The sequence below is a fragment of the Tyto alba genome, unplaced genomic scaffold (genome assembly GCF_018691265.1).
Source record: "Tyto alba isolate M040663 unplaced genomic scaffold, T.alba_DEE_v4.0 Super-Scaffold_20000042, whole genome shotgun sequence".
Lineage (NCBI taxonomy): Eukaryota > Metazoa > Chordata > Aves > Strigiformes > Tytonidae > Tyto > Tyto alba.
The window spans coordinates 1,910,687-1,924,957 of NW_024881293.1; the positions used below are offsets into that span (position 1 = coordinate 1,910,687).

General features: G+C 49.3%; 1 protein-coding gene across 5 annotated transcripts in view; it reads left to right on the plus strand.

Annotated features, from left to right (window-relative positions):
• Positions 1-262: 262 nt before the first annotated feature.
• The window catches only part of PAX7 (paired box 7), a 103,208-nt gene continuing 89,199 nt past the window's right edge, over positions 263-14,271 (plus strand). For 2 of the 5 annotated variants that reach the window (XM_032986596.2, XM_032986594.2), the window contains exons 1-4: positions 263-347; positions 2,271-2,506; positions 3,155-3,284; positions 4,272-4,400. In XM_032986596.2, the coding sequence (XP_032842487.1) occupies positions 263-347; positions 2,271-2,506; positions 3,155-3,284; positions 4,272-4,400 (580 nt within the window). Of the gene's footprint in view, positions 348-2,270; positions 2,507-3,154; positions 3,285-4,265; positions 4,401-14,271 lie in introns of all 5 variants that reach the window. The other 3 variants (XM_032986592.2, XM_032986593.2, XM_032986595.2) reach the window with 3 other exon arrangements.

The window sequence follows — 14,271 nt, forward strand, 5'->3', positions numbered from 1 at the left end:
CCCTCCCTTTTCCCGCCCTCTTTATTATTATTATTATTGCTATTATATATATATATATATTTTTTTTTCCTTTGGAGCAAAGATTTCTCCCTTGTTTTGCAGCCGCGGGCTGGAAGAGAGAAGCGCTTCGGCTCCGAGGAGAAGCAGCCCCGCAGCTCCCCCTCCCCGGCTTTCTCGGCTTTCCCGGGGCCAAGGGGTTCCCCCCCCCCGGGTTCGGACCGGACTCTCTCCACCGCCCCGACCCCCCCCCCCCCCCCTTACCATGGCAGCTCTGCCCGGGACGGTGCCTCGGATGATGCGCCCGGCTCCGGGGCAAAACTACCCTCGCACAGGCTTCCCCTTGGAAGGTAGGTCTGGGGAAAAAAAGCACCTCTCTAAACCGCTCCCCCCCCGCCCCAGCACCTCGCTGTACCCCGGGGGGGGCCGGGCCGGGCTGCTCTGGGGGGGGATACAGCTCAACTTTGCAGCCGGGGGGGGTCCCGACCTGAGCATCCAACTTCTCGCCGATATTTAGCTCCTTCCCTTCTGGCTGTAGCTGCTCCGTCCCCGAGAAATTACCAGGTTTTGGATTTTTAAGTTTGTTTCTTTCCCTCCCCCCCCTATTTAAAGTAGTTTCAGGCATCCCGCAGATTTTTGAGGGGGGCAGGTTCTTATGGTTTGGAGGGTTGTTTTTTTAAACCCGCAAATACCCCGGCTATTTAATCTGCCCGAAAAGGTGGGGAAAACCAACTAAATCGATTATTTTTCAACTTTCCGGGGCAAAATAAGAAAAAACCCCTTAAGTCGGGGGTATCCTCTAGCTGCGGGCAGCCGAGATGTCCTTGGCCGGGGCTGGCGAGGGGAAAGGGGGGGACTTTGTAGCTGTCACCTCGCTAAGTGTCATCCCCACCTCGCAGCGCATCAACTTCTCCCGTCATCTGCTTTTTCTTTGTGTTACGGGGTTATTATTTCGAGACATACAAAAAAAAGAAAGAAAAAAAAAAAAAAAAAAAAGGCAAAATTAGAGCGGGACCCCTCTCGCCGCATTTATTAAACAGGAAAATTTTATCCTGACCGTGATCAAGTGGCGAAACTCAAACCTGTGGAAAACCACGCAGGCTGCAAAACATACAAGCTGGGGGGATTTGTTGAAGTGCTTTTCTGTAGCAAATGAAGTAAAACAGACGGCAAGGGAAAGGATCAAAGGATTACAACAATATTTGCACAACATGACTGGGAATAATGAAAAGAGAGAGCGGCCGGCGGTTTTAGTACCTCTTGAATGTAAAATTGGCCACTCGAGTGTTATCTGTCGATAATGATATATCCAGGGAGTGCTGGCCAAGTGACTCGGAATTAGTGGTGCATGATTCTTGTTAAATCGCGAGGCAATTTCTGGAATCGACTTTTCTTTGTATAAAGAGAAAAATCCCCCCTCTCGCCTTCCCTGTCCCTCGCCCCCTCCAGCCTTTCTGCAAATTACCCAGCTGAGTTCTTCCCCCCGCTTTTTTTTTTGTTTTGTTTTTAATTTCCAGCCTGTGAAATCGTATTAATCTGCAAGATCTACATTGCGAGATATTAAATAAATTGGGGAGGGAGATTAAGGAGCCGCTGGTCCCGCGCTCCGGGCGGGGATGCGCTGCACGAGGTTTCGGGGAAGCGGCGCGGCCGCGGGAGATCCGCGCTTGTTCCGCACCTCCCCAAGCCGCTTCACAAAACCCCACTAAAACCACAAAAAAAAAAAAATATGCCTGAGGGTATTTAAAGTGGTTATTTCCAAAAGTTTGTTTAAAAGCGGATAGGTCCGTAATTTGCAGCAAGAAGTGGAATGCGCTTTTTTTTGGGGGGGGGGGGGGCGGGGAATAGGAAGTTTGGGGGGGCTTTGCCGTGCGGTTTTAAATCTTTCCTTATTTAAAACGTCGGCTATGATTTAAAGCATAGGTGTGAAATGCCAAAAATAGAGAGACACAAACACAACGGCCACCTCGGGGAGCGGGGTGATGGGCGGGTGGGTCAGGGGCTATTTTTATTTTCTCTCTATCGATGGGGAAAGTCTTTCCTGGGATGCAGAGAGAAATACCGAGGCTATGGGATGGGCGAGAGCTTTCTCCCTTTTATTAGAAGATGTAAATACCAGGAGAGAAACGGGAGGTGCAGGGAGGGATGCGCCTCGTGTTGATGGATTTTTCTCTCTTAACTTTTTCCCCCGTTGTTGTTTTTGTTTGTTTTGTTTGTTGTTTTTTTTTTTTTTTTTGTTGCTCCCCCCCCACCCCACCCCCCTTGCTCTCCAGTTTCCACCCCGCTGGGCCAGGGCAGGGTGAACCAGCTCGGAGGGGTGTTCATCAACGGCCGACCATTGCCCAACCACATCCGTCACAAAATCGTGGAGATGGCTCATCACGGGATCCGGCCCTGCGTGATCTCCCGGCAGTTGAGGGTCTCCCACGGCTGCGTGTCCAAAATCCTCTGCAGGTACCAGGAGACGGGCTCCATCCGTCCCGGAGCCATCGGGGGCAGCAAGCCCAGGGTGAGTGCAATGCGGGGGCCGAGCTAAACCGCCCTCCCTAGGTTAAAAAAATAAAGATTTCTTTTGGAGGGGGGATAAGAGTTTCGCAGGGAGAAGGGGGGAGGGGAAGGGGCTTTAATAAAGCTGCAGTTTGCAGGCTCAGATGGGTAGAAACCGGTGCCGAGTTGAAAGCTATGAATAAATTAAAGTGATTTTTTTTTTTTTTTTCCCCTCATGTGCAACAAGTGGCGCGCGTTCAAGCATTTGCCTCGGCCCCGGTGTGTGGGGAGGAGGTGAGCCAGGATGTTTTGGGGAATAATAAATAGTTGGGTTTACATAACCCCCCAAAAGCATCCACTGCACCCCCTCCCTGCCTCGTTCTCCCCCCTGGGGCTTTAGGATAAACCCATCCTGGCTGATCTCCTTGGCCTCCAGAGACTCTACTTTTAGGGTGGCCAACATCTGTGAGAGGAGGGTGGCCTTTCCCCAGCTTTATTTTCTTCCTTTCCCAACTTCAAATCCCTCTTCTCAGCCCCAAAACTAGCAGCCAGGTCGAGGAGGATTGAACTGAGCTTGAACAGCTTTTCTTTTCAATTAAAAGCGCTTTTTCTCTCCCCTTCCCTCTCTCTGCACACGCGGGCACGCACCGGTGTCCCTTGATCACAAAAGCAGGTTGCGACTCCCGACGTGGAGAAGAAAATCGAGGAATACAAACGGGAAAACCCCGGGATGTTTAGCTGGGAGATCCGAGACAGGCTCCTGAAGGATGGGCACTGCGACCGGAGCACCGTGCCCTCAGGTGAGAAGGCAGCTTGGCCAGAAGAACACCCCAATACCTGCTAGAAAGATGGAAGAAAATTATTATCGCCACTAAAAAATGTTTCCAGGGGCTATAAACATCCTCCCGGCCTTTGTTTTGATAAGGGAAAGGGAAAAAAAAAAAAAAATCACCCCAAGCAAACCCACGGCAGCAAATAAACCCCAGGCGAGGGGGTGTGTGCCCTGTCTGCGCTGCTGCGGTCTGCTGGAAAAAAACAAACACAAACAAACCGATTTTCCCAACTTATTCCAACTCCTGTGGAAGCTGGGGGGGGGGGGGCGGGGGGGGGGGAGCTCCTGGCACGGAGGGAACACACGTGGAGGCAGACCCCAAATTCAGGGTTGAGGGGGACCCTGATTGCCCTGCTGGGACTCACTTGCTCGGGGGGGGCTGCAGAGCAGCGTTCCCATCGGCTGGGGATCCCCGTTGCTTGTGGAAAGTGACCCCGTACCGCAGTATTGGGCCTGCAGGGATGTATGGGCTCTATAGGTCCTGGCTGAGTGTTTCCCTCTGTTTTGGGGGGGCTGAGTTTTCTCTGCAGGGCACATCTCCCCCCCCCCCCCAGAGCAAGATCCAGGACAGGGTCCAGATCTGAATGCAGGCTGAGGGTCCCATTTGGTGCTGGGGTGCCAGCTGGGTATTGGGGGGCTGTTTCCCTGTGGCAAAGCAGGCGGTAGCCCTGGGGGTGCGTGCCCCAGGGCGTTGCACCGGCTGGGGTGCTCCGTGGGGTGCTGCTTGTGCCAGGTGGCTCAGGGGGGCCGGTGACAAACTTTGGGTGTCCACTCAGCAGCTCAGTGACCGGGGGAGGGTGTTTTGGGGGGTGCAGGGGGCCAGGCAGGTGCGTACCCCTGGGAAAAGGGGGTGCAGGTGCCCTTCGTGTATGTGCAGGGCCTCCTGGCCGGCTCCCACCTTGCCTTCCCAGGCAGCTTATACTTGCCTTTTTGTCTTTGACTGTCTGAGGTTTAGTGAGTTCGATTAGCCGTGTGCTACGCATCAAATTCGGGAAGAAAGAGGAAGAGGAGGACTGCGACAAGAAGGAGGAAGACGGGGAGAAGAAGGCCAAGCACAGCATAGATGGCATCCTGGGCGACAAAGGTAAAGGCGGCTGCGCGTGCCCCGGGGCTGGGCTGGAGGGGACATTTGGGGGAGGGCACATGTCCCTCCCTACCGAGAGTAAGATGGGATGGCTCCAGAGCCTCTTGCATTTGTTTGGTTTTGGTTTGGTTTTGTTTTTTTTTTTTTTTTTTTTCCAAAAATGACTGATGGCAGAGCTGAGGGTGTGATACAGGGCCCTGGGAGGGGAAGGTGGTACCCACCCCCCCCAGGCTGAGGATGCTCTCCTAGGAGGAAGAGTTGGTGTTTTGCTCTGGATCAATTATTTATAAAGGGGAAAAGGAGATGGCTGAGGGGAGGCATCTCTGATTCCTAAATGAATTTGTTAAACAGATTTCTCTCCTGCTCTCTAAGTGGTCCCCTGAAACTCTGGCTGACAGTTGACCGATTTGGCCAATCAATATCAATTAGAGAAGCCGGGATCGGCGCTGCGCTGAGGCTGCCGCGGAGCCACCAGCGCTGGGGAAGCACAGAGGGGAGATGGAGGGTCCTCGGATCAGAGGAAATGGGGGGTTTGCACCCCTAAAGAAAATCAGGAAAAATAAATCTAGCTTTTCTGAGGAAAGGCTTAAAGTCAGGCCGGAGGTGGGGGAGAGCAGGGGCCCTGTTGTCATCTCCCACGGTTGACGCTTTCCTCTCATGGGAGGAAAAATTAAACTTTTTAAAGCTCCTGTGCTGTAAATGTGAGGTGGGGGATGAGGCATGGCTGGAGCCGGCCGCTGCGGTGCTTGTAATATGATTTTTGGCAAGCTCAGTGGGGGTTATGATTCCCCATCCCTCCTAAAAAAGGGGGAAAGGTGTCATTTTGGGGGGCACGATTGAAGTTTATCACTGAGGGTGCTGGCAGAGGGGGAAGTTTTAAGCAACGGGAGGGAGGAGCTGCTGTATCGCTTTAGGCAGAAAATTATAAATTATTTCCTTGTGTTGCAGAGCTCAGTGCTTTTTTTTTTTGGGGGGGGGGGATCAGCAATTATGCAAGTCTTGGGGATGGACTTCAGGAAATTGGGAGTTGCTATTTTTCTCCAAAATTGATGGCAAAATGGCGATGGCCTGGGCCTGTTGGGGTGGAGTGGGTTGGAGTTTTGGGGGATTTGTGATATCGTCGGTGTCGGGCCATGAGGGAGCGGGGTGAGACGTATTTTCTGCATGGAGAAGGTCCCCAGTCCGGGTGTGGGAAGCAGGGGGGAATCACTTACAAAGTTTCTCACTAGCTACAAAGTTTTCCCCATTTGGGGACAATGCGGGTGAGTGGGGAAATATTGAGGTGGGGGGAATTTGGGGCAGAAAAAAGCTTTTTCCATGTCACCATCAAATGTTAGTGGGAGTTTTAAATGAAGGTGCACAAAAGGGGTTTCTTTAAGGATACGATCCTTTTTTTTTTCCAACCTTGAAGATGAACTTCAATTACAAAGACCTTCAAGTCTATTGAAGCTTTATAAGCAAAAGATTCCTGACCACAAAAGCAAACAGTAGAAGAAAAAGGAAAAAAAAAAAAAAAAAGAAAAGGAAAAAAAAAAAAGGGGGGGGGGGAAACGTAGGCTGCCTTAAAAATGGAGTAAAGGGATGGGGGAGGGAGGGCTTGTCTATTCTCATTCAAAATTCTGCAAGGAGGAGAAAAAGTTTGGACAAAGGGCCAAGGAAGGGAAGAAAGGGAGATAAATTATTCAAAACTCCCTGCTGTTAGATAGTTTTGTAATATTATAGGACCGTCTGTTGGAAAAAGGATAGCCGTTGGACGTTGCAAAATGTTGCTTGTGATTTGGAAACAGGCGATGCTCATTTGCAAATCGGGGCTATTGTGTCCGCGAAAAGCTCCCCCCCATCATTTTGGGGTGTTTTTAATTGTATTGGGGGGGGGGGGGGGAGAAAGACTTTGAGTTTAAGATTTATTTTATTCGAGCCTCATTGTTTGAAAAAAAGATATAATTTTTAAACTGCTGATATATTATTTTTCTTCCCTTGTCCATGAGTGTTTTCTCCATCACCACCCCCAAAATAAAAAAGAGTGAAGGAGCTGGAGGCTTTTTATTCCTTAATAACATGCAGAAGTGCGTGTCAATAAGCAAAACAAAACGCTCTCTTCTTCCTTCATGGGTAATATCGCGGACAAATAAAACATAAGCCCCCATTTCTTTATGAAACCAGCCCGGTTTGAATCGAGGGCTAATTTGGGCAAATTCCTGACGCCGGAGCCCGCGGAGCGCCGCGTTACCCCCGGGCGCGCAGGCTCCGCTCCCTTCCCCAGCCCTTGAGAGAAATCCTAATTTATCAAGTTTTTTGTTGTTTTTTTAGGGGGGTTGTTTCTTTTTTTTTGTTTGTTTGTTTTTTCTTTTTTTTTTTCTTTTTTTTTTCTACCCCTCAATCGCTCCCTAACTCCATAGATTTGCAGAGAAATCACCCCAAAAAGGCTTTGATTTGGGGTTTAGGGGGTGGGAGCAGAAACCGCAGGAGCGGGAATTTGGCAGCGGCTTGGAGCCGGCGCCGCCCAAGAGCTGCCGCGATCACCACAAGCTCCAGTGCAGTGAAAAAATAACCTTTAACAAAAATAATAATAATTAAAAAAATACCGCTGTCAATTTATATTTTAATGTCTGGAAAAGTTTTAATGGCCCCAGTTAAGGTAATTGATGATTCAACTTGTAAAACAGAGGCGGTGAGTGTACATTGTGTATTTTTCCTCTTATTTTTTGGCTCGAAAATTATAATATTTAGGGTCTCTTCCCCCCCCCCCCCCCCCCCCCCCCCCCCAAATTTTCCTGGGAGGTTTGCAAGAAAATAAAAATACTACCGCACTGCTGACACTTGTTCTCCAGCTCTGCTTTTACCGCGTGGGTGTGTGGGTTTGATTTTGTTGTGTTTTTTTTTCCTTTTTTTTTTTTAACGCTTTTTTATTATTATTGTAGATGGGGTGGGGGAGAGGGGGAAAAACTTTGTTTTGGCCTTTTTCCTCTTGACAAACGCCTTTGCTCCATTTGCGGGTTCTCCTTGCGGGGAGCCGGAGGAAGACAGCCCTAAATGCTCTCTCTTTTTAAGTGGTAAAGAAAGCTTCCACCCTGCGCCTGTTTCTTTCTATCGTCTGCTTGGCATTTAATAATGTTAAGACTTATTAGAGCTGGTAATGAAAACTGTGGCTGTTGAATAGGGAGCTGTGTTGGAGAAGGGTGTAATAGCTCCAAGGCATGCTAAGAAATGTATTTATCCCCAATCAGTACTCACTCTCTGAGTTCCCAGCACAAACGTTAAGTTGAAGGGTTTTAAGGCAGATTAAATTGAGCCTTTATTTCTTTGCACTTTCATCTTTAAACGGCTCACTCCAGCTAGCCCTGGGCATATATTCATGAGGCTTCACTTTATTTTTATTTTTTTATTTTTTTTTATCCTTGTTAAAACCGAGTTGTTATTATTATTTTGGGTTGTTGTTATTTATTATGACTGGGGGGGTTTATTAGGGAGGGGTCACGCGTGGGTGATGCGCTGTTCGCCCGCGTCCCGCAGATCCTCGGTGGGGATGGAGGCGGAGGGGGGGAATTGGGGTAACCCCAAATCTCGGGGGTGCTGGGGAAGGTGCTCAGCGTTTAATGCGGGAGGAGCAGGGGCGGGAGCGAGGCCTCATCCTGCGGGGTGTGAATCGCAGCCAGGCGCGGGGGGGTGACGGGGAAGGCGATTTGCCCATCTGGAGGAGAGGGGAGCTCAGCGGCTCCCCCCCCCACCCGGGGTGTCACCCCACGGGCACGAGTGGGGGAAGCCGGTCCTGCCCCTCCGGGATGCAGGGGGAGGATGCTCAGGGCTTGGGTGATGCTCGTGGGGGACCCACCGGCTTATATCTGGGGTGAAAACTTGGGTGTTCAATTGATTTCCGCTCCCCACCCCCCCCCACCCCCCGTTTTATTTCTGTGAACTCCGCTGGATTGCACGGAGTTTTTTTCACCACTCGATTTGCTTCTACACCCCCCGCCCCGTGGCAGCGTGGAAAAATATTGCGTGGGATGGTAAAACCCGGGTGTGAAAGCCGGGGATAGCAGCGGGGTTTATTTTTATTGGAGGTGGGAAATGCGCACAGGTGTGAACAGCGGGGGGGGGGGGGGGGGGGGGGGGGGGGGGGGGGGGGGGGGGGGTTGGAGGATTTTGGACACTTGGAGGTGATAACAATTCAATTTGATAGCAGTGACCGCCGCGTATGTGGGGTGGGGGGCAGGGGGGAGGCGGTTTGGTACAAGGTCTTGCCAAATTTAATTAGGCTCGGGGGAGGGAAGGGGTAGGGAGAAAGAGGGGGACACACACACCCCCGCACCTGGAAAGGAGCTTTGTTGCCCAAGCGGAGGTGGGGGGCTATGGAGTCAATTTATCAGCAAACAATCTGCATCGATTTAAAACCAACAAGCGCTTTCTCTGTAAATGTATGTTTAGAAGGGAGGGGCGGGGGGGAATAGACACTTCATCAAATCAAGGGATTACGAAAGGTTGGCAATCTAATCAAACAGAGACCAGGCGGGATTTGTGAGTGTTGCGAGTGGGATCAGCTCTAATAATGGGGGGCAGGAAAGAGATAGGGTAGTGTCAAGCAATTCATTGGCTTTAGGCTGAGTTATTCTGTGCATATTTCAGGGAGAGAGGAGAGGGAAAAGGAGGAGAAGAAAAAGAAAAAAAAAAAAAAGAAAAAAAGGCAGAGAGAGGGAGAAGGAAGGGGGGGGCTGGATGTGAGCACACACGGAGCTTACATGTCACAAAAAAAGCTGAGACAAATGAGGTACAACAATAAACACAGATAACAATTACAAAGGCAAACAGTGGCTTTTGGGAACAAGTAGCTGCAGAACCTGGTCTACATAAACAAAGTAGGCAAATGTTTGCAAGATAAACTCCTTCCTAAATCAAGTGTGACGGGAAGGAGAGAAGAGAGGAGGAGAGATAAGGTTGGAAGGGGGAATAAACGAGTATAATCTAATACAAGACGTTTTAAAAAACAAACTTAAGACAAGGATGCGGGGAGAGAGGTTCAATTATACAGTAGGAAGTGAAATAATATAAGGGAGATGTTTGTGATCCAGGGGTTGTTTGGGTTTTTTTTCCTTTTTCTACATTATCCGCCCCTTCTTTGGGGGAGAAAAATAGGTTCAGCTATAGACCAGGGAAAATATAAAGTAAATATTGGCACCGGGATCCCTGGCTGGCAGGTGGGGTGCCCGGGGTTCGGCTCAGAAGGGAAAGGAAATATATCCTAGACGTTTTAATCTATAATTTGAAGGTGGATGGTAGATTACATTATCCTGGGAGGGATAGGAAGTAGATATTTGGCGATACGGGGGAGATGGATGCCGTGATAGAGGAGAAGAGGAAGGAAGCTGTAAAGTCTATTTCTAATCCGAGGTTTCGCCCGTAATTGGGGTAGGAGAGAGGAGGCAGAGATTGAATTAAGCGGCAGGAAGGCTGTGAGGGAAATGTGCGATCCAGGTGTGTACAGGGGGTGTTTGGAAACAAACAGATCCCTCCCCTCAAAAACCGCTCTTAACCCCAAAATAATTTGAAGAACTAGTTTAAGGCTGTGTTGGGGGTTATTATCTTTTATAGAGACATGTATATATGGATCTCTCCAAATGAGAATTGTATATAAGAGGGGAGAGACGTGTCTGCAGTGTGGTTAAAGGAATTAGATATTTACCAGTTTGAAATAAGCCTGGTTTTAAAAAAAAGGGAGAGAGAGAGAGACACTGAAAAGATGAGACGGGAGAACACTTCAAACGAATTCATCATCTGGAGTGGTGAAGGGGAGATTTAGAGACAGTATTGGGAAGTTATTTAGATATTAATAACATATTTTCCTGAGGCGTCAGGAGTGCCTCCATACGCACTTTTTTCTCGCAGCTATTTGGCTGGGTGAAATATGGGAGACCCAAATGTTGGGAAGAGATAACACAATCAGCCTAGCCCTGGTCCTGTGACTGCATCATAGCATTAAACCCGGATTAACCTCCCCTTTCTCCCCCTCCCCCTCTCCCAGTTCTTCCCCCCCCCCCCGACCCCCCCCGAGAAGCTTTCCAAATTTTTCAGGGGAATTTACATGGCAGGATTTTAAAGCACATATAACACTAGCCTTAAAGCTGTAAGGTACTTACTCGAGCATTAGGGTAAGGCAGGGGGGGAGTATCTTTCTGAAAATTACGTTTGCTACAAAAGAAATAAGCAAATAAGGGACCCTCTTAAGACCTGAGCTTTGGAGATATTATATATTTATAGAAGCTATTCTTAAAAAAAAAAAAAAAAAAGCGCCCATTTCAATCAGCTGCCACATTACTCTTCTCTCCATCACTGGGGTTTGGATGTTTTGTTTTATTTATTTATTTATTATTATTATTTTTAAAATTTAATCTGAACTTCAGTCTGATTTGGGTTTTGGGGTCGAGAAGATGCTGGGGGGGTGCCAGGCTGAGAAGCAGCAGCGGGCTCCGGTCAGTGGGGGGGGGATGGGGAACCCCACGTTCCCGAGTGGGAGCTGCTCCTGCCCGGCCGGGCACACAGGAGCTTTGAAGATGCAGGTGGAGCAACCAGAGCCCTCGGGGGTGGGTTTTGGGGGGGTGGGGTGTCTCCTTGTCCCCTCCTCCCCTATCAGCCCAGGAAAAAAGAAATGGAGTTGGAAAGCGCAGGTGCAGCTCAGGGAGGGAGGAGAGCTTGGGATGGGGCTTTGCTGCATCCCCTCGGTCTGCCGGCATCTCCCCGTCCCCCCAAAACCTTCCTCCTTCCCGGCTCATCCCGACCCGCGGCCAGTAGCCGCTCCGGAGGGCTCGCCCGTGCGCTCGCACTTTGCATGATCTTGCCACAAAAGAAATTAGATGTCAGCTAATGCCTGTTTATAAAGACATTTGTCATCCGGAGTTGGGGAGAAGTGGGGAAGAGCTGAGGAGGTGCGGGGGAGGGCGAGAACCAGAATCGCAGTTGGTCTGGGGTTTTAAGGCAGAATATGAAGGTACAAGTGATGATGATGGAGATATTTTAGGGGCACGGTCTGGGACTGACCCCTGCACTTGAGCGGAGCTGAGGGCTGTCGGAAGGGAAAGGGAGGATTGTATCTCCTTGGAGGGGCTGGGAAGGGGAGAGAGAGGGGAAAGGAAAAAGAAAAAAAAAAAAAAAAAAAAAAAAGAGAAAAAGTAGGTGAGGAAAAGTAGAGGCAGCTTGAGGAAATTGAGAAGCTTATAGTCTTTGATCCTTGGATGCTTTTCCTTATCAGAAACATTTGTGGTGACACCGGTACAAAGGAAGTTCATCATATTACAGACTGCTAGGGCTGCTTGCAGGAATCACTGTCTATTAATTAGCAGGCGCTCTGTCTTGTGGGACATACTAGATCTGAGGCTACATATTACTTGCTTGGATGACTCTGGGTCCTGTGATGAATTGTTGTAAAGGGCTGGGGCTGTTTATAGGCTCTGCAGGGATAGCCAAGGCAGGGGGGAGGCGGGGAGGACCCTCGGCTCATTCATGAAATATATCTATATCTATCAATCTATAGGCGGAGATGGGGAGGGAGAGGGGAAGGGGGTCGCTCATTCATGAAGTCTGGAGCTTGGGGAGACATCTTAGCTCATCCATTTTGTGCGCGGCTGCGGTCCCGGCCGGGCTGCGCAGCCCTTGGGGCTCCCGAAGGGCTTTGGGCTTGAGACGAGGGAAAGAAAAAAATATTAAAATATAAGTGAAAAAGGCTAGCCAAGTCTTTCTAAAGAGAGGGCAAGTGAGGCGAGGAGGTCGCGCTGGAAATGAAAGGTTTCCCTCCCCGCAACAGCATCCCACTCGAGGGATGCTTCCCTTGCACCTTTACCTGTCAACGTAAAAAAAAAAAAAAAAAAAAGAAAGTATATTTTGGGGGGGACAAAGCTGGGGTTCAAGGAGGGGCTGCCTTTGCTATGTCTGGTCACCCCCTCGCTGCCCAAGTCCTGCCCTGCCGGAGGTGGGCTGGGGGGACGCAGGGAGGGCACGGAGGGATGCTCCCCAGCCCCGAGGGAATTGGAGGGGGCGACAGGGGAAGCACAAGCTATTTTTATACCCGCTTTCCCCTTCAAGCCGCCGTCCCTTGCCCCCGGGCTCGCTCCCCCTCTCTCTGCAAGAGGAATGAAAAACCCTTCTCGGTTTTCCCTCTTCTCTTGTGTTGGTGGTGGTGGGGGGGTTGGTTTTTTGTTTTTTTTTTGGGGTTGTTTTTATTGTTGTTGTTGTTGCTAAAATTGGAAGGCAGAACTCTGCCTGACCCTGGGGAGCGGGGCTGAGGGCAGGGCTGCCGGCGGGGCTCCCCCCGGGCGAGGGGGGGCAGCGGGGGGGACACCCGGCAGCCTTCAGCCCTCACTGCCGCCTTTGTCCGGAGCCCCTAAAGACCGCGGATCAAAGTGACCTGGTGGCATCTTTAAAAAAGGGAGAGGGGAGGGGAAGCCAGTTATGAAAGTGCGGTCCCCAAACCCAGGGTTGGGGGGTGGGACACGAAAAAAAAAAAGTTATTTTCTTAGTTTCAAAGGGAAGGGGGAAAACCTGCCCCTGCCCCGCTGCCACTTCCATTGGCGTCCAAATCTGGAGTGGAGGGGAAGTCCGAAGCGACTGCAATTCTGTAATTTATTTATTTTTTTTCTCCCCGTTCCCATTATGGGGACGAATTGATTTGCATTTTATTGGGAATTAAAGGAGAGGGAGGAAAGTTGACTCGGCAGGATTGCTCAACGCGAAGCTGCTTTTGAGCAACTCCCCTCCAAGTGGAGTTAAAAATACTCGGGTGATTTTCGCCTTGCTTAAAGTTAGAAGGGTCCTTAAATCGTCCGTGAAACTTCCCACTGTTAAACACTTCGTAAAGATTTTTTTTTTTCCTTGTAAAAAAATCAATCCAACCGGAGGCTCGTCTTGCGCTTTAATAAAGATCCACTGGCTGCATTATTTTGCATTTTTAAATGTATAAAAGTCTTTAAAAGGAGAGGGTGAAGGTACAAAGGACACTTCGATGTCGAGGGATATTCAGGGGACAGTCATGTTTAAATTCGCTACAATTGTCTCCGGCACATTTGATTGCTCGGAAAAAGAAAGAAATACTGACATGAATAGGAATGGGGGCTGGGGGGGACGCGATTAATAGCCCCCAACCTTTGTCTGGTGTAAATTATCCAAGAGAGGGCAGATAGCCGGAGCTGATGGTGATTTTAAAGGGATATATATATACACACACCCACGCATAGACATGCGCATTTACTAAAAAGCTGGCGTTTTCCAGAGGGATTCGTTATTTCTGTGCAGTAACTTAATTATTTTTAAATTCTTTCCTCACTTCTCGAGAAAAAGTCTGTTTGATGCTAAATAGCAGCAAATTGAGCTATTTGAAGCGCGTGGGTGTTTTTTATTGTTTTGTTTTGTTTTGTTTTTTTGTTTTGTTTTTGAAAATGTGAATATTCGGGTTGTACCTTGTTGCTGTGTTTCTTTTTCCTGGAGTTTTCTCCTTAATCTCCTTCCAGCCACAAACCCTCCCTTGTGCGTGCAGCTGAATATGCTCGCAGCGGGTAAACTGCAATTTCCATTCCTGAAACTCCAGCAAAAGGAGGAGTAAAGTTTGGGAGTTTTAACAAATGTTGTTTTTTAAGCAAACAAAGAAAATAGCCCAGTTCTCGCCACTATTCACTGGAACGGGGGGGTATGTAAAGAAGACGGTCCAGCCCCAGGTTAAGATGCATCTAAAGGATGAGGGGATCCAAGATGGTTAAATCCAAGTGATAGTTGGGGAAAAAAAAAAAAAATATATATATATAAATGTCAAAATCTCGTGCTTCTCAAGGGAAAATGCTCAAAGGTTAGTAGTACAGAGGTGGACAATCTTCCCCGTTTATGCTTGGCAAGA